We start from the raw sequence: 25,141 nt of genomic DNA, 5'->3' as shown, positions 1-25,141 counted from the left end.
TCTAGTGTCTCGTTGAACTCCAGTAGGATGTATCTTAAAGTGGTCTCTATCCTTCATTTCGTAGTGGACGTCAAGATTTAAGGATTTGTGAATAATATACATGTAACTTTGAAGAGAATCCAATTTCAGAAGAATATATATATATCTCTCGCACAACGGAGACAACAGAACGCTGCCAAATGGCAGTCCATAACTTAATGGAGAGACGTCGTTACTTTACCGATGTCTCCGACTCTGCTGCCAATTGAACTGTGAGGCTGGGAGTGAGGGATGCGAACTCCATCTAATCCTGTACAAGTGCCACAGCTTCAATCTGGCTACGTTACTAGTCGGCTTTCCAATTGGGAACATGAAGTGAATACCGACTGAACGGAACCACCAACCAGCAAGATGGATACACTGCATGCTGGGTAATGCAGTCCAAATAGTGGAGACATTGGTGATTCCGTGCAATGTTTTCCAGGTGCACTCAACACTACTTCAGTGATTTCGCCAATAAGAGACTTACTTAGAAGCTGCCAGCACCAGAGGAACTTTTTAAACTTAAAGGCATCTGATAAAGGTTGAACTCCGAAACGCGTCATGCCTGTTTAAATAAATGGTTGTTTTTAATCCCCGCAGTGTCGCCTCTTCTACTTCGAGAGAAGAAGATAGCCCTGGTGTGTGTGTGTGTGTGTGTGTGTGTGTGTGAGTGTGTGTGTGTGTGTGTGTGTGTGTGTGTGTGTGTGTGTGTGTGTGTGTGTGTGTGTGTGTGTGTGTGTGTGTGTGTGTGTGTGTGTGTGTGTGTGTGTGTGTGTGTGTGTGTGTGTGTGTGTGTGTGTGTGTGTGTGTGTGTGTGTGTGTGTGTGTGTGTGTGTGTGTGTGTGTGTGTGTGTGTGTGTGTGTGTGTGTGTGTGTGTGTGTGTGTGTGTGTGTGTGTGTGTGTGTGTGTGTGTGTGTGTGTGTGTGTGTGTGTGTGTGTGTGTGTGTGTGTGTGTATTTTTATTTTTATTTATTTTTGGGGGTTTTCCCTGCGTTTGTTGATTAGTGTTTTTTCTACTTTTCTACTTCTATGTACTAAGCAAAACAAAGCCTGCATCTTGTAATGTCTGCAAGGCAAGATTTTCTTTGGAAACAAAAATTCATGTGCAGTTTTCCTTCCAATAGCATCGTAAACCACAACCATCAGTGAAATGTCAAACTTCTTTTATTTGCCCAAGCTCTTTCTTTGAAGTCTCAAGTGAATCATGCTTTGAAAGATCAATGTTGGCCTCCCCAGAGGAAAACCCTCCCCTCTATTGCTCAGGTTGAATACCTTGTCCCTGAGGTGTTAGTGTTGCACATTTAATGGTCTCCTTCAAGACCAAATACAGTCTGTTAGGAGTGTTGAATTTACTACATTTGGCGATCTTTCCATTTTATGTTTTTGAATGTCTTTGCGTTTGGATGACTACTCTCAAAAACAACTGTGGTTTAATTTATCTGTCCATGGTGTTGCCATTTTTGTGTCTCATTAGAAAATTGAAGAGCAGAAAAAGTGGCTTGACTTGGAAATGGATAAAGTGCTTGATCAGCGCAAAGCTTTGGATGACCTAGAGGAGGAACTCCGAAAGCGGGAAGGCATAGTGGAGAAAAGAGAGGCACTTTTGGAGGAAAAAAATACCTTGGAAAGTAAAAGGCTTCGTTCAAGTCAGGTGTGTTTTTCTTGCAACATAGAGATTAAATGATGAATGAGTGTGGTATTGTCATCAACATTGACCAAAATCTTGTGTCTGTGTTAGTATGGGTCTCAGGCACTCTGTGTTTCAACCACATAACTTCATAACTCTGGTCCTGACCCCCCGACCCCTCAAGTGTCACCTCATTAATGCAAATCTGCCTTACTCTCCACAAAGTCACACGGAGGCCCTTCTTACTACTTGGCTGACAAGTTTTCCGGCCAGAGATTCATACGTAGCACAGAACCGTTTGATTAAAAAAAAAAAGGTAATGTAATGTAATGTGTATACTTGTAAAGCGCACTGTTGCCAGTCTGCGTCCTGGCGCTGTATACCGCTGGGGAACCCGTCCTGGCTTTCCCTGTGGGATGGTCCCTGCTGGGAATCCCCAAGGTGGAGCCAGGAATCCCCGGCATTGATGGGGCCGTTGTGGAGATTAGGCAAGCTAATGCCCAGAGTTGCCGAGTGTGACCCCTGGTTAGAGTAGGCACCGATGCGAGAATTATCGAGTCCGCTGACCCTGGTCCACGACCCTGCCGCGTCGGGAATCGAACCCTGGTCCCGGGCCGACTTCTGCTTCTGGGTCTGCCACCTCTAACCAGTGAGCCACACCACTCCACAAGGTATTAAAACTCACTTTACCAGTTATCTCATGCTGCCACACATAGTATGCCATTCCCTCCTTTCTAAGCTTTAGCATTTTACATCTAAACAGGCTTTCAAAAATAGATCTTAAACTGCTGTCATTAAGTCCATACATCTCCTCATAAATATGTCGGGTGGTTCCCTCATCAAGAACTGGAGCGAAGTCTCGCTCCATGCCGGACGCACAGCTTTATCCGTGAATAGAGTCACAAACGTATTCACTTTCAATGCAGTTTTATTCCAGACTTTCTTATTTAGTCCTTTCTTTTACTCATTTTACAAGAGAGGTGCAATGTATTTGTACGTCTAATGCAGCAGATATACCTATCCAGGCCTTTTTCTGTAGCAAGAACAATATTTTATTTATCCTTAGTAGTGGGTGTTATTTCCATTCCCAATGCATTTTGGGCCTATCTTGGCCCTTCTGCAGGGGTTCACTACAAATTAAGCAACATCAACATTGGTTTGTATATTCGAATCTGAATGTCTTTTAAATGTACTCAACAGTGCATCGCCCAAACCATGCAATGTTTGTTCACTACCCTATAATTGACATTTTCCCTCTAATTGCGCAACTATATGCTGCCAACCAAGTGCCCAAACAGGTTATAATGCGAATTGTATAACCCTCCCATGTTGGTCCTTTCTATTCTATTACAAATCCCCTACAACCAATCTTCACGGGTTCAAACTGAACACCACTGTGATCTAATCCCTCGCCTTCAGTGAAACATTGTCAACACTCTCTTATTCTTTGATTCTCTTACATTATCTCCTGCCCCACATGCTCTCTCTCTTGTATTAAACCTAAGCAGTATTCCATTCGCTGCCACCCCCTCCCTTATCACCACTCGGACCGTGACCCCACCCTTTCTCATTAACGAGTTGCCAGAACCACTATTTTCCTCATGCCTACATCCCCCATAATCCACTATTTCCAACTCCATTACTCGTTCCTGCTTGTTAACCTGGCCAGTCTCTATTGATGCCACTAACACACTAACTATAATTTATTCCTTCCCAACCAATACACTCGATTGTTCCAGCTATATGCTTCAATATAATGCCACCGACTTTCAAATTGCTTAGCCAACTCAGGGAACTTCAGCTCTTAATACGCAGACCTATTGTTTCCATTATGCTTAGAAGTGGGCTTTGTCAGTGCCTTGCTCAAGATAGGATGGCTTTATTGTCGGTCTCTGTTGTTTTCTCCTGTTTAGATGTCGTTCTTCCATATTCTTGTATTTGTTCCAGTCAGGAGCATTTTGGTCTGAGAGTTCTGACTAAAAAAGTTGTGTACTTCCACTGCTTACTTGAAGGAACTCTTATGTCTTGATAGCATCATGTTTGCCATAAAAATCATAATACAAAAACATATATGAATATTGATTTATTCAGGTCCTCTTTTTTTCTTTGGCCTGCTCGAAATTCAGTCACATTTCTACCACCACAGTAGTGTACCATGGGTCAACTGACTGCAGTTGTCTGCACAGTCATTTCTTCCTATCAAATTGAAGGACTGCATTATACTAACATTTATCCACCTCAAAGGCATTCTGCCAACAGTGTAATGTTAATGGCATTTGTACTTACCAGTGACTTATAGTATATTAGGTTGTCATCAGTGTCTTCATTGCAATCAAGACATTTTATGAAAGTTGAAGTATTGACTTATTATGTAGCTTTAGTACATTTATTTTGCCTTTATAAACTTGCTGAAATCATTAGTGTAAAAAGTGTATATCCATGTGTTCGAGGCATATGGGCTGCAGATGGTACATTTATGAATAGATCGCCATCTGGTGTTGGGCTCGGATGATTGCACTTGTTTTTCTTCTGGAGAAGTCTTTGTCGTCATCGATGACTCCTCCTCTTGGTGTTAGTGCGCATGGGCATCGGCTCCATCCTTAGATTGTTTTTTTCCGCCATCGAGTTCGGATGAGGATCGAAGCGCTCCGGACCGACTTCGATAAAGAAGGTTATATTCGGCGCGTAACCCTTTCCAATTCGACGGTATTGTTATCGAACGCGACTTCACCTCCATCCCGACGCGTTTCGAAGAACGACGACTACGAGAAGACGACGTAGTCCAGCCCGGAGTCCATGGAAAGGACTCCATTCAAAAAATGTCCAACGTGTGGTGCTAAGTTCCCACACAAGGACCTACACGAGGTGTGCAACCTCTGCTTGTCCCCTGAACACGAATCCAGGGACTGTGACGCCTGTGCAGCATTTTCCTCAAAATCGACGATTAGAAACCGTCGAGCTCGAAGACACGAGGTATCGAGCCATGTTTATGTTGAAGCCACACCTCATCAGCTTGTGAGGGATTATTCAAACTATTATATGTGGCTGAAGAGTGAAATCTAGTATATATTTGTGTATATATAGGGAGGGAGATACAAAAGCAAGATGTAAGCATGTAATCATTTTTTTTGTTTGTTCAACTGTCATTCACATTTTGCTTCTTGCTCACCACATCACACAACATGGGGTAATGGACTAGACCAATTCAACCATTGGTTATCTTCACTATATGCTACTACAATTTGCTGCCACACATGCATAGACCTAATGAAAAACACATTCATCTAAAGTTAATTTTTAAAGGCTCTACTTATTTATCAGACCGGTTATTACCAATGTATGTTACTCTGTTTTCACGATCTTCCATAACCATGACTTTTATTGAAAGCTGCAATATTGACTCATAACAAACCAGCATCGACACACTTAGGTATCCCATTGAAAACAAACACAGAATATTATGGAAGCAAAAGTGTAAGTGCAAATATATGTTGGAAGCCACTCCTCTACTTTTGTGAAGAATTCTTAAAGCACTTGCATCTGGTTCCGTAGGTCAACTGATTATACCTTGCAGTACTGCAGTTTTTGTGAATGTCTTGCAGTCAAATGTATCCCCCAAAAATAATGTACATATGTGTCTTTGTGTGTGTGTATATATATATATATATATATATATATATATATATATATATATATTTATTCACTGAAAAAACCATAGGTTTCAGGCCTTATATAGTTAGGAATTAGCATTTGAGATGTCATCAGTGATGTCACTGACCATTTCATGAATGATCTAATATGTGACATCATCAGCAGTGGATTGCGGGTGCGCGAAATATAGTTAGTACAACTAACTATATAGGAGCAATTTCATTGGTTTTGTATGAGTAAAATGTCCAGCTAACTATAACACCACTAAAACTTATAGTTTTTTGAGTGAATTTCAAAGGTTTTTTAAAAACGAATTCCTAACTATATAACTCCTGAAACCTATGGTTTTTTCAGTGTTTTAAAAAAAAATTGATTGGTTAACTGGCTTATTAAGTGTATCTCAGTGAATACATATATTAGCGAGTAATGTTTAAATATTTAAATATATGCATGAGTGACGTATTATGTGACGTCCTCAGCAGTGCATTGCAGACGTGCAAGTTATAGTGAGTCCAACTAACTATAACATGGGAATTTCAATGGTTTTATGCGAGTAAAATTTCCAGCTAACTATAACTGGTGTGAAACCTATGGTTTTTTCAGTGAATTTCAAAGGTTTTTTAAATGCTAATTCCTAACTATAACTGGTGTGTAACCTATGGTTTTTTCAGTGAATATATATAAATATATAAAATTTCAATGGCAAAATGAAACCCCTCATTTTGTTCCTTTTCAAATTAAATGTATTAAGTGTTACCACTTTATTCCAATCAAGATGACTTCAGGTGTGCCATACTTTTGTCATAAGTAAGACTGTTAGCGTTCTAGTTGTTCTTTAGAACACTCTGGGACATTCTGTCATTGGGCTATAGTTGGGCTACATCTGGCTGATATTTGGGCTACATTTGGGCTCTTTTGTCTCTGGTGGCCATCTTGGGAGACTGCATATCAGAATTTTTGTAATGAAATATAAGAGGATTTGAGAAGTCACTCAAAATGTGCCCTAATTTTTCTTTCTTCAGCACTAATCATAATTTCTATGGCAAAATGAACCCCCTCATTTTGTTCCTTTGCAAATTAAATGTTTTAAGTGTTAACACTTTATTCCAATCAAGATGACTTCAGGTGTGCCATACTTTTGTCATAAGTAAGACTGTTAGCGCTCTAGTTGTTCTTTAGAACACACTGGGACATTCTGTCATTGGGCTATAGTTGGGCTACATCTGGCTGATATTTGGGCTACATTTGTTTTTTTGTTGTCTCTGGTGGCCATCTTTGGGCTATATTGGGCTACATTTGGGCTCTAACATATATATAGCCCAATGTAGCCCAATATATATTTTTTCAAAGTTAATTTTCGTAAAAACCACTGGAGCACATATCTTGAGACATAGCAAAGGCACATCGGGCTACCAGTCCCTACAATTTTGCCAAGTTTGGTGAAAATCCATTCAGCCGTTCGAGCTAAAAGTGCGACAGACCGCCCTATGGAAATTAACATGGGGAAAACACGTTTTGGGACCCCCCCTTTTATCTCGGCCCCCGCTTGACGAATCCCCCCCCCCAAACTTTCAGGGAAGGACCGGAGCGCCGCGAGGCAAAGTTGCTGAAAAATTCAGGCAGATTCCTCAACCGGCGCCAAAGTTATTCCCAATAGAATGTTGCGATTTCCCTATGGAAATCAATCCTAACTATATATACCTACTGGCGACCGCCAGTAGGTAATATATATATAAAATCAGGAAACAGTTGCCTCCACCAGGAAGACAATGAGGAACTCAGTGGGCAGTGGAAGGTAATTGCGAACAGAGATTCGTAAGGCATGACGCGTTTCGGGATTCGTCCCTCTTCAGATGCCTGTGCTCCCCTCCTGACTCCTTGCTGCAGTCCCTTTTGAATGTTGAATACATCCTCCTCATTGGGGGAAAGATGCTGGACTGCAATTACCAGCATCCCTAGTGGTGGGATGTTTGGACAGGCTGCCAGGATTCGGAAAAGTTCCGCTTGGGGCTGTAACAATTCACCCCCACTGCCCAACGCCTTCTGCAGGCTCCGTTGCGGGCAAATACGGTGAGTCCGTGGCAATACTCCGGGCTACACCGCGAAGTCGCGGTCCCAACAGGGCCCAGTATATGCCCTCCCATGGTTTGCAGCGCTCCAAGCACACCATCGCTACCGCAATACTCCTCCAGTGCTTGGCTCGTTAGGGCGGGTTACCTCCATTGCGCTGTGGCCCCGCAAAAAATATCAGGAAACAGTCGCCTCCACCAGGAAGACAACGAGGAACTCAGCGGGCAGTGGACGGTAATTGTGAACAGAGATTCGTAAGGCATGACACCTTTCGGGATTCGTCCCTCTTCAGATGCCTGTGCTCCCCTCCTGACTCCTTGCTGCAGTCCCTTTTGAATGTTGAATGGATCCTCCTCATTGGGGGAAAGATGGTGGACTGCAATTACCAGCATCCCTAGTGGTGGGATGTTTGGACAGGCTATATATGTGTGTGTGTGTGTGTGTGTGTGTGTATATATATATATATTTATATATATATATTTTTTTTTACCTACTGGCAGTCGCCAGTAAGTAGTTATAGTTAGGACCTATTTTCCATAGTAAATTTGCAACATTCTATTCCCATTTACTTTGGCGCCGATTGACGAATCTTCGTGAAATTTTCAAAACTTATGGTCCGCTCCTATCTTGAAAGTTGCGGGGTGATTCGTCAAGTGGGGGCAGAGAAAAAAGGGGGGTCCCAAAACGTGTTTTCCTCATGCAATTTCCCATAGGAAACTTTAGACACGGCTACAGCCCGAACTGCTGAACGGAATTACAGCAAATTTGGCAAATGGGTAGATCTTGGTTCAGAAAGAACCCTTTTTGTGGTGTAAATCCGGTCAGTAGTTCCTGAGAAATTCTAAATGAAAAAAGTATCGATATCTTTGGCCGCGTAGGATCCGCACACCCTCCCGATCACAAGCTTTATGCTAATTGGCTGTCAGCACTCCAAACCAGGAAAAGACACAAGAAATCAGTTAAAGAAATGCACAAAACACATTTAAAAAAAAAAAAATCGGCAAAATTCACGCAGGGTGTGCGGATCCAGGCGAGAAAAATAAAAGGAAGTGCAGCCTCCCACGCTTCGTTGATAATTAGGCCCCAGGTGGGCCAATCCCGGGGGCAATCTTTGATTTGTGATGGGGGACTCAACGGGGCCCCCCAGCCCCGGGCACCGCCACCGCCGGGGCTTTTCAAAATTATGTGCGGGGGGCTCACAGCCACCCCCCCCAACCCCGGGGACCCCCACCCACGGGTCTTTAAACATACATGGGTGTGGGGAGCTCAAAGACCCCCCCAAGCCCCAGGGACCGCCACCCCCGGGGCTTTAAGAAAATATGCATGGGGGCTCAAGGCCCCCCCCCCGCAGCCCCTGGGGCCACCACCCCCCCGGGGCTTGTGTTTTTTTAAATTAAAAAAAATAACTTGGGGGGGGGGGGGAGGGCTCGAGCCCCCCTACACGCCCCGGGGACCGACACTTCACCGGGGTCTAAATATTATAATTGGGGGGGTCCGTGACAGACCCCCCAGCCCCGGGGACCATCACCTCCCCGGGGCTTTCATAATGTTGGGAGGGTGCACCCTCCTGGAACCCTGTCGTGGCCCTGGGGTACCCCACCCCCCAGGGCCGGCTCCAGCAGTGTCCCGGGGTGCCCACCCCTGGGACACTGCAGTTTGCTATGGCAGAGCTGGAGCAAACTCTGCTCTGGTATTTGGAAGAGAGAGCAGGAAACCTGCTCTCTCTTCCAAATACCAAAGCAAAATGCTTTTCCACACGGGATGCAGCTCCCCGTGTGGAAAAGCAATGCCGGCTCCTGCAGGAGGCAGGGAGCCGGCTGGGACTGTGGGGGCACCCAACGAGGTGGCCAGGCCCTGGGGGATGGGGTCCCCGGAGCCAGAAGTGGCCAGGGCCCCAAAAAAGAAAAGAGAAGGGGGCCTACACAGCCCCCCTTCCCAAAAAAAAAGTAAAAAGAGACGCAATCATGCCTAGGCCCTGCCCCCTCTTGGTACCACTCTGCAAACGCGCCCTGTGGCGCTTTTTAAATTGGGGAATTAAATTCCCTTCAAAAAAGGGGGGTCCCAAAACGTGTTTTCCTCATGCAATTTCCCATAGGAAACTTTAGACACGGCTACAGCCCGAACTGCTGAACGGAATTACAGCAAATTTGGCAAATGGGTAGATCTTGGTTCAGAAAGAACCCTTTTTGTGGTGTAAATCCGGTCAGTAGTTCCTGAGAAATTCTAAATGAAAAAAGTATCGATATCTTTGGCCGCGTAGGATCCGCACACCCTCCCGATCACAAGCTTTATGCTAATTGGCTGTCAGCACTCCAAACCAGGAAAAGACACAAGAAATCAGTTAAAGAAATGCGCAAAACACATTTAAAAAAAAAAAAATCGGCAAAATTCACGCAAGGTGTGCGGATCCAGGCGAGAAAAATAAAAGGAAGTGCAGCCTCCCACGCTTCGTTGATAATTAGGCCCCAGGTGGGCCAATCCCGGGGGCAATCTTTGATTTGTGATGGGGGACTCAACGGGGCCCCCCAGCCCCGGGCACCGCCACCCCCGGGGCTTTTCAAAATGATGTGCGGGGGGCTCACAGCCCCCCCCCAACCCCGGGGACCCCCACCCACGGGTCTTTAAACATACATGGGTGTGGGGAGCTCAAAGACCCCCCCAAGCCCCAGGGACCGCCACCCCCGGGGCTTTAAGAAAATATGCATGGGGGCTCAAGGCCCCCCCCCGCAGCCCCTGGGACCACCACCCCCCCGGGGCTTGTGTTTTTTTAAATTAAAAAAAATAACTTGGGGGGGGCTCGAGCCCCCCTACACGCCCCGGGGACCGCCACTTCACCGGGGGTCTAAATATTATAATTGGGGGGGTCCGTGACAGACCCCCCAGCCCCGGGGACCATCACCTCCCCGGGGCTTTCATAATGTTGGGAGGGTGCACCCTCCTGGAACCCTGTCGTGGCCCTGGGGTACCCCACCCCCCAGGGCCGGCTCCAGCAGTGTCCCGGGGTGCCCACCCCTGGGACACTGCAGTTTGCTATGGCAGAGCTGGAGCAAACTCTGCTCTGGTATTTGGAAGAGAGAGCAGGAAACCTGCTCTCTCTTCCAAATACCAAAGCAAAATGCTTTTCCACACGGGATGCAGCTCCCCGTGTGGAAAAGCAATGCCGGCTCCTGCAGGAGGCAGGGAGCCGGCTGGGACTGTGGGGGCACCCAACGAGGTGGCCAGGCCCCGGGGGATGGGGTCCCCGGAGCCAGAAGTGGCCAGGGCCCCAAAAAAGAAAAGAGAAGGGGGCCTACACAGCCCCCCTTCCAAAAAAAAAAAAGTAAAAAGAGACGCAATCATGCCTAGGCCCTGCCCCCTCTTGGTACCACTCTGCAAACGCGCCCTGTGGCGCTTTTTAAATTGGGGAATTAAATTCCCTTCAATACTGGGAGTCCCTTGGGGCCAAACTAGCCCACTAGGAACCTCCAGTATGCGCCACAGAGCTGCGTTGAGGAGAGGTGTTTTGAGGCCACACCCCTTTTTACACCTCTCTACAACTCAGCTCTGTGGCGCTTAATGGAGGTACCTGGAGGGTTAGTTCCACTCCAGGGACCCTCAGGATTCAAGGGGAGTTAATCCCCCAACTTAAAACGCACCTCGGGTCGCGTTTACACACTGGTGAAGAGAGGGGGCGGGGCCTGAGGTGACATGTGTGCAAACACGCCCTGTGGCGCTTTTTAGGTCTCGCGAAGAGAGAGACCTAATGCCGTCCATCCACAAAGCTGACTTTTTACGATCCGGATTCTCAACAGTTCCCGAGAAGCGAGTCACGTGACAAGCTCCTCGTGCACGAGCTTCCCCCTGCCAGCAGCATCACATCAAAGGGTTCCGCTACTCCACCCCCTGCTTCACGGCCATCTGTTCCCCAGCACCTCCCCTCTCTCTCCCCTAATTATTTACTGCTGGCCGCATCTAGTTTTCCACGGCTTTCGTTTTCCGCTTGATTGGTTGCTTTGCTAATGCTTGTTCTTTGATTTCTTGCTCTCTCTTGTGTGCAACGTCACTGCCATTTACTGCTAAACTGCCCCATTTTCACAAAAAGCTTTTGTGCGCTTTTGAAAGCATTTTTTATTTTGGTTTAGTATTCAAATGGGGTTTGCCATCTAGAAACAGATGCCTCATGCCTATGCCTACATTAGGCTGGTTCTCTTTTTTGTTTTGTTTACAAAAATATAGGTTCTGAAATTGATGAACAAACTGTTCCCTGTCTCGTGTTTTGGGCTCGGACTCGGAGCAGCGCAGTACGAGTTCGAGAACTGAGAAGGTTATTTATATGGCAGAATGTAAATGGAGCTGATTAGCACATTAGCACTCTTTATCTTTTTTGCTCCAAAAAATAAGTCTGGCAGATCGCAGCGCTCAGCACCTTTCAAGCGCCGTCTATCTCTCCGACTCTTCTGATCCAGCTCGCAGGAGAATAAAGAGCGGACGCTTTATTTTCTTCTACTTGTTTCAAGAGGCAGCCCTTACCCTCTCTTGCGTCTCCTTTCCTGTCCATTCTTGTTTTATTTCTACAACACACCAGCGAGCAACACTGAGTCGGCGGTCACACGCAGCTTTAAGTGCCCGAGCACCGTAACTAGTGTACTGCACTGCCTGATGAGCTACTCACCATATCATTTGCCAGGAATCTTAATTTATTTAATAGGCTGCAGGCAGGACGGGATGTGCATGAGACAATTAATTACTAAAGAACATGGCAGCATTCATCTCTGGTTAAACTTTTGGCGGAGCGGGATATAATATACTTCGCTGTTGTCACCTCTTTACCCTTTGCCATTCTCGGAGACCTCGTAATCTATGTGATTTACATAACTATCTGCAGGCAGGACGAACGTACATTAGGCGTTTATTAATTAAACAAATAAACATGGCAGCCAATCTTATCTGGTAACACTTCTGGCAGAGCGGGTAATACTAACGGCTACTAAAGTAAGAGCAAAGGACTACGCGCCTTAGCCACTGATTACAACCCTGTCCTTCGGCGGCATCTAACGCGGCTTTCACTTGCAAAGGAAAACCACAGTTCCCGCCATGCTGTGCTGCCATCAGGAAACTGTGCACACTTGGCAAGGAGCCAGGACTGGGACCAGGTAGGACTGTTTCTTTATACTATCACACTCAGATCGTGCTGTTCTTCTTTTTTTTTGGGGGGGGGGGTGGGGGGGGGAGGCGGCAATGGGCTTGTTTGTGGTTATTTAGACTTAAAAATGTATTCATAATGTCCCGGTCGCGTTGTCATGTTGCGTGCATGCAAAGTCCTGCAAGCTGAATCCAGTTCCTCACACGCTCTTCTGTGAAGGTGGAGGTTTCTTCTCATGTAAGTGCCATAAGTAACAGTGCTCACAGCCGGTTGGAGAGAAAATATTTTTCAATTTTTATTTACGAGTTGCATCTTGCCCCGATCTTGCATCTCTCCTGCCCCATCCCATGTTGTCTTCCTTAGCATTGTTTATTTAAAGGGCTGCAGGCAGGACGGAAGTCACGGGACGTGCATGAGGCAATTACTTAATAAACAAGGTGGCAGGCAATCATCTCTAGTTACCCGTCCTTTCATCATGCCTCGATCGTTGCGTCTCTTCTGCTCCTCCTCCTGTCGTCTTACTCACCCTTGTTTATTTATATAACGTAATACTTGTATGTGACCTTTTACTTAGTGCTGTGTTTTTAGCAGAAAATAGAGCCAAATCCTTGCAATTGGATTCGAACTATAATCTCTGGATTTTAATGTCTGCATCTACTCTCCATTCTCCCTAACAAAGCAAAAAAAAATGACACTTGAATGGCAGTAAGGGTATCACAACTCATTTTATTCTGCCTCCCAGCCTGCCCTCTCCACTTTATATTTGCATCTGCTCACTATACTGGTCCTGTTCTCTGCCTCTGCCACACCCCCTCACCCTTACCCTCACACCCCCTCACCCTTATGCTCACCCTCACACCCCCTCACCCTCTCTCACCCTCACACACTCACCCCCTTCACCCTCACACCCCCTCTCACCCTCACACCCCCTCTCACCCTCACACCCCCTCTCACCCTCACACAACCTCTCACCCCTCACAAACCCACTCACCCTCACACACCCTCTCACCCTCATACACCCTCTTACCCTCTCACTCACACACCCTCTCACCCCCTCACCCTCACCCCCCCTCACCCTCACACCCCCTCACCCTCACACCCCCTCACCCTCACACCCCCTCACCCTTACCCTCACACCCCCTCACCCTTACCCTCACACACCCTCAACCCTCACACACCCTCACCCTCTCTCACCCTCACACACACTCACACCCCCTCTCACCCTCACACCCCCTCTCACCCTCACACCCCCTCTCACCCTCACACCCCCTCTCACCCTCACACCCCCTCTCACCCTCACACAACCTCTGAACCCTCACACACCCACTCACCCTCACACAACCTCTCACCCACCCTCTCACCCACCCTCTCACCCTCACCCTCCCTCTCACCCTCCCTCACCATCTCACCCTCACACACCCTCTTACCCTCACACACCCTCACACACCCTCTCACCCCCTCATCCTCACAAGCCCTCACCCTCACATCCCCTCACCCCCCCTCACCCTCACATCCCCTCACCCTTCCTCACACCCCTCACCCTCACACCCCCACACCCTCACACCCCCACACTCCCCCACTCCCCCACCCCCTCACACCCCCACACCCTCACACACCCCCTCACCCTCCCTCACACCCTCTCACACCCCTCATTCCCCTCACCCTCACTCACCCTCACAACCCTCACTCACCCTCACCCCTCACACCCTCACCACTCAGTACCACCCCAGTATCACTCAGCACCACCCCAGTATCACTCAGCACCACCCTAGTATCACTCAGCACCACCCCAGTATCACTCAGCACCACCACATTATCACTCAGCACCACCACATTATCACTCAGCACCACCACATTATCACTCAGCACCACCACATTATCACTCAGCACCACCACATTATTACTCAGCACCACCACATTATCACTGAGCAACACCACATTATCACTCGGCACCACCACAGCACCACTCAGCACCACCACAGCACCACTCAGCACCACCACAGCACCACTCAGCACCACCACATTATCACTCAGCAACACCACAGCACCACCACAGCATCACTCAGCATCACTCAGCACCACCACTCAGCACCACCACACCATCACTCAGCACCACCACTCAGCATCACCCAGCACCACCACAGCATCACTCAGCACCACCACAGCACCACCACCACAGCACCACTCAGCACCACCACAGCACCACTCAGCACCACCACAGCATCACTCAGTACCACCACAGCATCACTCAGCACCACTCAGCACCACCACGGCACCACTCAGCACCACCACGGCACCACTCAGCACCACCACGGCACCACTCAGCACCACCACGGCACCACTCAGCACAATCACGGCACCACTCAGCACAACCACGGCACCTCAGCACAACCACGGCACCACTCGGCACAACCACGGCACCACTCGGCACAACCACGGCACCACTCGGCACAACCACGGCACCACTCGGCACAACCACAGCATCACTCAGCACCACCACAGCATCACTCAGCACCACCACAGAACCACCACAGCATCACTCAGCACCACCAAAGCATCACTCAGCACCACCAAAGCATCACTCAGCACCACCACAGCATCACTCAGCACCACCACAGCACCATTCAGCACCACCACATTATCACTCAGCACCACTCAGCACCACCACAGCACCACTCAGCACCACCACAACACCACTCAGCACCTCCACAGCATCACTCACGGCCACCACAGCATCACTCACGGCCACCACAGCATCACTCAGGGCCACCACAGCATCACTCAGGAGCACCACAACATCACTATGCGCTACCACAGCATCACTAAACGCCACAGCATCACTCGTCGCCACCACAACATCACTTGTCGCCACCACAACATCACTCTGCACCATCACAGCATCAATCTGTGCAACAATTCAACAACAACTGGGTCAAATATGTTCTCTCAATGTTTCAAGCTTTATTACAAATGTCACAAAAAGATGTTAATATTTCACTTCTGTTCTTGGATTTTCGTCACAATAAAATACACTAAACATAATCTTCACAAAAGTTATTTACAAAAGTTTAAGCTATTGCCATTATATATTACAATCACTTTAATTTAAGTATTAATTATTTAAAAAAATTAAAAGCCGTGGTTATTTGTAATATCCATACATCTAAGTCACGTAAATACAAATTACAAATGCTATAGGTGTCACATTTGCGAAAGTTATAACTATTGGCATTGTAAATGACAAAGCTATTAATTTAGCTTCTTTCAAAACCAACACATAAATAAAAAAATTGTCATTACAAGACCAATAGCTCAAACTTTCATAATGCGAGACCTATTGCATTGCAAATGCTTGTTAAATTGGGGAATTAGTTCCTCTTCAATCCTGAGGGTCCCTGGGGGCCAACTAGCCCACCAGGTACCTCCAGTAAACGCCACGGAGCTGCGTTGCAGAGTGTTGTAGAAAGGGGCGTGGCCTCTGAACACCTCTCTGCAATGCAGCTCTCTGACGCATACTGGAGGTAACTGGTGGGCTAGTTGTAAGTTGGGGAATTAATTCTCTTTCAATACTGAGGGTCCCTGAGGGCCAACTAGCCCACCAGGTATCTCCAATATGCACCATGGAGCTGCGTTACAGAACCCACTCATCAAACCATTCAAACAATACACAACTTGGGTTTCACATTCAACTACATCAAGTCGCATCTCCAACCCTCGCATACACACCAATATCCGGGGGCCACGATAAACACCTTCACAGCTCTAGCATATCCCAGACCACCCAGGATAGCCAGCATACAAGCCCTCGTCACAAAATTTCAAGTCCAACACTCTCTCCCAGCCAGAGTGTTCATGCAGCTCATAGGCATGATGGCATCTTGCATTTTTATTGTACCATATGCAAGACTTCAAATGCGTCCATTACAGGAATGTCTAGCACATCAGTAGAATCCGGCTCAAGGACAATTTACAGATCTGGTGTTGGTGGACAGCCGCACACATCGCTCTCTGCATTGGTGGAACACCAAAAACTTGTCCAAAGGGCGGCCGTTCCTCGAACCTGTTCCACAGATAGTACTCACAACAGACGCATTACTCGCAGGATAGGGAGCCCATCTCCTCGGACATACAACTCAGGGCAAATGGACCAATCAACAAAAAGTGCTACTAGCAATATTCCTAGCACTAAAATCTTTCCAAGTACATGTACAAAACAAAGCTGTCTTGATCCAGACGGACAATATGACAGCCATGTACTACATACAAAAACAAGGAGGCACACATTCTCTGCAGCTGTCCCAGCTTGCAGAGAACATTTGGAGATGGGCCATCCCACAAAATATATATCTACTTACCAAACATCTTCCAGGAGTTCACAATCAGATTGCGGTTCTGTTAAGTCGACAGACACAACAGATTCACGAATGGGAATCAACAAAAAGTGCTACTAGCAATATTCCTAGCACTAAAATCACTCCTATTCCTGCTGCTGGAGTGAGAAATCTAGGAGTCTGGGTGGACTCAGCGCTCAACTTCAGGGACCACACCAAGAAGGTGGCGGCCACGTGCTATGGAATATTGCGTGGTATTAGGCCGGTTTTAAAGTACTTTGATCCCCCTACCAGACAGCTGGTAGTCCAGGCCTCGATACTATCTCGGCTGGACTACGGCAGTTCACTGTTGTTAGGGGTGAATCAAACGGAGGCCTCTAGGCTCCAAAGAGTACAAAATGACGCGGCACGAGCCATTGTGGGCCTTCCCAGACACTGCTCAGTGTCTGGTACCATCACGGCCTTGCATTGGCTCCCGGTCAGACAGCGAATTAAGTTCAAGGCGCTGTGTCTGGCCTTCAAAATTTTGAAATCTTCTTCGCCGCCGGCACTCGCCAATCTACTCACGCCCTATGTACCTTCGAGATCCTTGAGATCTGAGGGGCTTCATTTGGCTGTCTGTCCACGCTTTAAGTTGAGCAGAATGGGTGGCCGTTCCTTTAGGGTGTTAGCGGCAGGCCTATGGAATTCGCTCCCGGTACACATCCGAGCTCTTGAGGATTTGCTCGCATTCAGGCAAGCGATTAAAACTTTCCTGTTTCTAGTATCTAGTTAATTTCTTTTTTTATTGTGTGTTATGTTACAGCGTCTGTCAAAGCGCCAGGACGCCCCTTTGCTGGGGCAGCTGTGCGCTATAAAAATACAAATAACATAACATAACATAACATCCCCACGTTTCAAATGTGGGGCCAAGCAGACATAGATCTGTTCGCCACAGACGACCACGCAAATGCCCAACCTTCGCCGCCAAGTTTCTACACCCGTTGTCCAAGGGCAATGCGATATGGATGAACTGGTCAGGCAGATTTGCGTAAGGTTTTCCACCACTCCCAATAATTCCACTAGTGGTACGCAAGCTCCGACAACAGTCTCTCCAACTAATCTTAGTAGCTCCCACATGGGCACGCCAACCATGGTTCACAACACTGCTGGAACTCACTAGTTCCACTTCAAAAACTGCGCCTGTCCCCATCCCTGCTAACGCAGAACCATGGAGAGATCAGACGTCCAGATCCAGGTCAGCTGAATCTGGCGATCTGGCTCCTGAAGTACTAGAGTTCGGGTATCTTATCCTACCACTGGACTGTATGAACATCATTAAAGAAGCCAGACGACCTACTACTAGAGCTTGCTATGCTTCAAAATGTAAAAGATTTGCCATTAACTGCACCAATAACCATAGTGATCCACTGGATGCCTCCATCCAGACTATCATTTGCTACCTACTGCACTTGCAAAGATGTAATCTAGCATATTCATCCATACGTCTACATCTAGCAGCACTTGCTGCTTACTTACAAAACAGACAATACTTGTCACTATTTAGAGACCCTGCAATTAAAGCCTTTATGGAGGGCCTAAAAAGAATCATTCCACCTAGGTTACCACCCTCTCCAGAGTGGAACCTAAATATTGTTCTTACCAGGCTCATGGGATCCCCATTTGCACCTTTACACAAATACGAACTACAGTTCCTCACATGGAAAGTAGCTTTCCTTGTGGCCATTACCTCTCTTAGAAGAGTAAGTGAGATCCAGGCTTTAACCATACAGGATCCATTCTTACAATTACATTGTAACAAGGTGGTTCTGAGAGCAATCCCAAAATTCCTTCCTAAAGTCATCTCTCCATTTCATCTTAACCAATCAGTGGAGTTACCAGTGTTTTTTCAAAACCCAGACTCCGTAGCAGAAAGAGCTCTACACGCCCAAGATGTCAAAAGAGCACTGCTTTATGACCTTGACAGAACAAAACCTTTTCGCAAAACAATTGTTCGTAGCCTTCTCCCCACCGCATAAGGGTAATCCCATCTCCAAAGCTGGAATTGCAAGGTGGATAGTTAAATGTATCCAAATATGCTACCAAAAGGCTAAACGCATCTTGACAATTCCCCCTAGAGCGCACTCTCCATGCAAACTAGGAGCCTCTTTGGCATTCTTAGGGAACATTCCCCTAGAAGACATTTGTAAGGCAGCAACATGGTCTACAACTCACACCTTCACTAAACACTATTGTGTTGACGTGCAAGCCAAGCAGCAAGCTTCTGTGGGCCAAGCTGTTCTTAAAACTCTCTTTCAAACTACTGCAACTGATACAGGTGACCACCACTAGGGGAGATACTGCTGTACTGTCTATGCTAAGTGTGAGCTCTGCAGCTCATATGCCTCGAACGGAAAATTCTACTTATGTATGCATCGGTTCTTGGCATGTAGAGCCGCAGATTCTCACATGCCCACCCTCCTCCCTGGGGCCTGTATCTGTTCCAGTTCTATCTTATTTAGATTTACACACATTAACATCTTTTCTGTTTCTACTAACTCCATAATTTCCCATCATGGCGAAAAACAATCTAAGGATGGAGTTGATGCCCATGCGCACTATCGTCCAAGGAAGGAGTCCTCTATCTTGTGACTACAAAGACTTCTTCCAAGACAACAACAATGTGCAAGAATCCCAGCCCAACACAAATGGCGATCAAATGCTAAGTGTGAGAATCTGCCGCTCTACATGCCAAGAACAGATGCATACTGGTAAGTAGCATTTTCCTTTTTTTCAAGGAAAAAAACAAAGGTTACATGGATGTTCTAGTACGGTTCAGATTTCACTCGTACAAAGCCATAGAAATTCAACAATCAAGTTATTTCAAGTAACTATAGCTTGTGCCCTTACATAACTATAACTTGCGCCCCAGCTATGCAAAGTTTTCTCATCAATAATTTCTCTGGAAATGTTGCAGTGATATTATCAATGATGTCATAGAAGATGTCATGAGTGATGTAATATGTGGGGTAATTAGCAGTCCTGGTGAGGGCGTTAGATATCGTTTCTTGAGATAACTCTAACTCCTGAATTGCTATGGTTTTATGTGTGTAAAATCTGAAACTATAATTTATTATTTGTGAATTTCTAAGGTTTTTTTAAATTATTTTTCCTGACCATAACGTTCCATTAATCTTAGTTTTTCGTGTAAATATATATGGTTTGTTAAGTTGTTTCCTAACTGTAACCTTTGAGAGTGCATTTAAGTCGCTGTATAGGTCAGTGAGTGGCTGTAGTGATCTATGAGTTGGTGTGTGAGTAGTTTTTTGGGTGTGTGAGTAGATTTGTGAGAGTGGCTGTATGGGTCTGTGACTAGGTGTGTAAGTAGCTGTATGGATCAGCGGCTGGGCGTGTGAATGGCTCTGTGGGTTTGTGACGGAGTGTGAGAGTGTATTGGCTATGAGTTGGTTTGTGAGTGGTTTTGTGGGTCAGTGAGTGGCTGTATGAGTCTGTGAGTGGGTGTTTGTGTGGTTGAGTGGGTCTGAGTGAGTGGATGTGTAAGTGCATCTGCAAGTGGGTTCATGAGTGTCTGTGAGTGTCTGTGTGGGGCTGTGAGTGTCTGTGTGGGGCTGTGAGTGTCTGTGTGGGTGTTGAATCTGAGTTCTGGTGTCAGGGGGCCACCGAAATACAGAATTTTGGGGTGTTAACGGGAGGGAAGGATAGTAGCCAATTGGCTACTTATCCTCTGGGTCCCTAAACCGCTTATATGACCATACTGGTCTGTTTCATAGGAAAGTCTAATTGCAGACATGTCCGCAGTCAGAGCCCTTTGAAACATTTGATAAATACCAATACGATTTCCAAACACAAATATTGATTTGTGACTCAAACTCTTCAAGGTCCACCGATATTGATGCAATTTAATAACTTGTTTCTTCCGTTTTATTTGCCATAACTTTTCTCCCCTTAGCTACCAGTTTTACTTTAGACTCCCTTTTTTCTGTCATTAGTTGTGTAAGGTTGATATCACTGCAGATAAAGTAATGTTAAAAACAAAAAAATGAAATATGGTTTAACAGCTTTGTTTGTACATTAGAAATATCTTGTAGTGTTACAGAGGTTGTGGCTGAGTGACACATGAAGGGCCATCCATGTAAAATTGTGTTTTCTTTTTCCCCCTCATGAGTCTACTCAAAAACTGAGAAACTTACTGTAAGTACAAACTTACTATTGAATATGCTTGAATGCTCGGTATGTCTGCAACAGAAAAAACAAGCATTGGAAATGCAATAGGTCTCGCATTAGAAAAGTTGGAGCTATTGGTCTTGTAAATGACAAATATTTTATTTAGGTGTTGGTTTTTAAAATAGCTAAATGGATAGCTTTGTCGTTTTAAATGCCAATAGTTATAACTTTCGCGAATGTGACACCTATAGCATTTGGAATGTAACATGTTTTGTATTTACGTGACTTAGATGGCAGCTCTGGTCGTTAGGCCACATCTCTAGAGAGCACGAGAGTGCAGCAGGGGAGAGAAGCACAGAGAGGGAGCAGAGAGTGCAGCAAGGAAGAGAAGCACGGAGTGGGAGCCCAAGAGTGAAGCAAGGGTGAGATGCAGGGACAGGGAGCCTGAGAGTGCAGCAGGGGACAGAAGGATGGGCCCATATCTCACACCCATCTGCGCTTCTGAACCCCTGCTCTGCTCAGGGACCTGGCCCTCAAAAGTTTGTGAGGTTGTCAACGTACGTACCCGTGTCATGTGGAGAGTAGGCACAATTTTGCTTCACGCCACGACCAGTCGGCTCTAGCAAAGAGAGACATGCATCAAGCAAGTAGCATTTACAGATCACATGAGAAAATACAAATCTGGGTTTCTATATGTCCAGTTGGGGAAATAGAAGCAAGCTTTGAAAAGATGCCCATACAATCGCAGCAAATTCCTCTCAACGATGTGGATGAAAATGGCTCAAGACAGCACAGGGGTTGGTTTTTGGGGGAGGCAATTGTTGGCACCTCCAGGGGCCATCGTAGTGCCCATGCATGCAAGCAAAACAAGCTGTCCAAAAACAGCGCAGGGGTTTTGACACGAGCGGGTAGGGTGGAAAACACAATAGAGAGCGTGATGAGAGGTGAGAGAAACGGGGTGGGTTAGAAACAGGAAGGAAGGAGTGAGGGGGATTTAGAAACAAAGGAAAGCGGGAGGGTGGATTAAGGAGAGCTCCTGTACCCCATGTGCTTTGGACAGTAAGTGAATCCTTCAGGGGCAGGCGCAGAGGCGCACAAGTAACACACTTCAAAAGACAACAGCAGCAGGCAGCTGTGCGGCGCCGAACCAGAGCTCAGCACCCGAGAGAGCAGGAAAGGATGCAACAGCTCTGACGGCAGAGCCGTTTGCAGGAAGGTGTATGTGTGTTTGCACACCCGCACTGGTATGTGGACTGTCAGGTTGTAATGGATATGGCTGCTGCACAGGCGCGCTGGACGCACGTCGAACAGTAACCAACCTGTGCTCATAGCGGCATGACGTGTTCAGCACGCCGCTCGTTTCATTGGCTGGTATTAACAACAGTGACGTAGTCTGTGCGCAGGGTGCTGCATGCTGACTGAATGATAACCAGTCTATGCGGTGCATTACCAGTCAGTTGGCACTTGGTGCGGGAATAAAATAAAGCCGAGGACAAGAAGTGGCTAGAAGAAGGAAGAAAGAAATTTGAACAGGGAAGAAATTCAAGGTTCTGAGAAAAAAGTTGGCTTTAGTAACAAGTTCCATTTTGCAGTAGTAGGATTAAAAGCTCTTTCATTCAGGGCACTAATCCTTAAAAAAGAAGTGGGAGGGTGGATTAAGGAGAGCGGATTAAGGAGAGCGGGAGGAGGCAGCGAGTAGTTTTTAAAAGAACAGCGAGCGAAGACAGAGGGCATTGCTGTGGGGAGGGGGGAGGAGAAATGCGACACAGCAGGCAGGGGAGGGGGCGGAGCGAGGGTGTGGGAGGAGGGAGAGCGGATTAAGGAGAGCGGGAGGAGGCAGCGAGTAAGCCAAGACGGAGGGCATTACTGTGGGGAGGGGGGAGGAGAAATGCGACACGGCAGGCAGGGGAGGGGGCGGAGCGGGGGAGTGGGAGGAGTGTGGCTTTGGGAACAGATGGCGATTTGATGATGTGCACGCGCATTTTAGGTCAATGCGCTTGCGCATTGACCTAAAAGCGCACGGGCACAGCACCAAATCGCCACAGTTAGTTAAACTTTGTTTAAAGCCCTATAGTCTCGCTTCTCTCAATGCGCATGCGCATTGATAGGTCACGAGACCTAACAATACAAATGATCTGGTTTAAATAAAAGAGAAACTTCTACATGTGTTTTTGAAGGCTAAATGTAACTTCATCCCTTTGTTTCCTCCCTCTCCAACTACTAGATGTAAATCAGAGTAGTTAATTTAAATTTGTGACAAATTTGTTTTCTGTGTAATCAGAAGACATTATTGTCAATTATATTTCCTCATGTAGACCAAATTGTGTGATCCTATGCAGATAGTTTCACCCCTTTTGCCTTTAAACTGGCTCAGCACTAGGCTTTAGTGCCTTAGGCACATCCCTTAACACAATGGTTCCCGAAATGCTACAGATGCTGCAATCGATGGGCAGCTTTATATGATATAGAGGATAAGTTGGTGATTTGTCAAGGAATTGCACAGTTTCTGAACACAAATATGATATACAAATATTAACTATCCAAATTAAAAAGTTAAATCTTATTTTTGAAGTCAACTGTTAGTGGGACCACAGCATCTTCAACACAGTTAACACTAGTTAACCCAATCAGTGGTTAGTGCAGCCAGATCAAAATGCTCCTTTCCTTCCAAAAGTGACAGCAAGGCTGAAACTTTTTCTTCTCAGCAAGAAAGAGCTTGAAATAGAAAAGCTGGCAACAGAATATAGATCCAAGCAGGGCAACAACCACCGTTGGCAAAGCTATGCTTAAAGGGGCAGAGGTGCAAAGCACAGTGCCAACTCAGTGTTATCATAGCAGCCTCTCTTGAATCTGTCCCAGTGACCTGTGTGGATTAAATGAAGTGACATTGAGCTGACCTTTTTCACTCTATTTTCACATCAATTTTAATCATTTCGAAGACTATGGATTCGGCAGCATCAATTTATGCTGAAGTATTCACAGACGTTCCATTTAACTCTGCAGCACCGCCTTCTCTGCTCCTCCTTTTGGGTCTGCCCAACCAACATAATTTCATTTGTCAAATTTGACTACAGATATTTCACTGGGAGGCGTACTAACGGGATGATGAATTGCACAGTTATCTTTACCTTAAATAAATAGGTCACAAAACCCCACTGTTGGAGAAGAATCACACACTGAAGACCAATGATGAACCCTTTGCCTTAGGTGCATGCAAAGAAGAAACTGTGATTGGGTTGCCCCTGGATCCTGCCACCTGATTCGGAGCAGCTATTTGTCCTCGATTATGCTTTAGTTGTTCATGTGTGCAGTATATTGGAGAACCAGTTTGAGGAAACAAATCTTTCTTTTGATAAATAACTTTTTTTGTATTTTATATACAGGCTCTGAGTTTGGATATAGTGAGAGTATCGAGTCGACTGGAAGACCTGGAGAAGGAGCTGTCTGAAAAGAATGGGCAGTTACGCAATGGTAGTGCCCATGACCAGCTGCAAATCCGACAGGAGATTGAAAATCTGAGGCAAGAGAAGGAACTGCTCCTAAAACAAAGAGTTGAGATTGATGATAAGCTGAGACAAGGCACACTTCTCTCTCCTGAGGTAATCAAACGGATCACCCCTTTTATTTCACCTGCTTTGTTAGATTGGGTTTGCAATGCTAAGGCTGTGATATGAGCACAAACCTATACATTTTAAAGCAGCACCCAGGCTTTAAATAGTATAATGGAAGAAATGGAAAAATAAATGTTAATAACTTTGTTGAAAAGAAATAAATCTTACACCCCGCACAGTTCAAAATTGTGTTGCCGTTGTAAAATGGAAGAAGACGTTGAAGGGGGAAGAGGTATGTTTACCCACATTTTGTACTTCTTGCATTTAAATTTGGGGTTAAATGATTTTTAACATGATCTGCCACATGTCTTTTTATCCATGTGAAGAAAACTTAAGTCAGCACACCGTTTTGACTGTAGTCACGTTGTCAAGACGCTTTGATATTCCAAGATACTTCATCACCACTCAACCGTTGCTCTGAAACTTAAATTTTTTCTTTCCACGTTATCAATATTTTACTTTCTTTTACACATGCTGTATTATCATCCAGACATTTTTCTTCACTCTTACAATTTTATATTTTGTATCAATCATGTTCTTTTA

At 46.1% G+C, this 25,141-nt stretch overlaps 1 protein-coding gene across 1 annotated transcript in view; it reads left to right on the top strand.

Moving 5' to 3' along the window:
* Nucleotides 1-25,141, top strand: part of KIF7 (kinesin family member 7) — a 295,905-nt gene that overhangs the window by 189,918 nt on the left and 80,846 nt on the right. The window contains exons 13-14 of the mRNA XM_078683208.1: nt 1,497-1,673; nt 24,371-24,586. Coding sequence (XP_078539334.1) covers nt 1,497-1,673; nt 24,371-24,586 — 393 coding nt within the window. The remainder of the gene's footprint in view (nt 1-1,496; nt 1,674-24,370; nt 24,587-25,141) is intronic.

This window comes from Lissotriton helveticus, chromosome 3_1 (genome assembly GCF_964261635.1).
Source record: "Lissotriton helveticus chromosome 3_1, aLisHel1.1, whole genome shotgun sequence".
In the NCBI taxonomy this organism is placed as follows: domain Eukaryota; kingdom Metazoa; phylum Chordata; class Amphibia; order Caudata; family Salamandridae; genus Lissotriton; species Lissotriton helveticus.
This window is presented reverse-complemented; position numbering and strand designations above follow the sequence as displayed.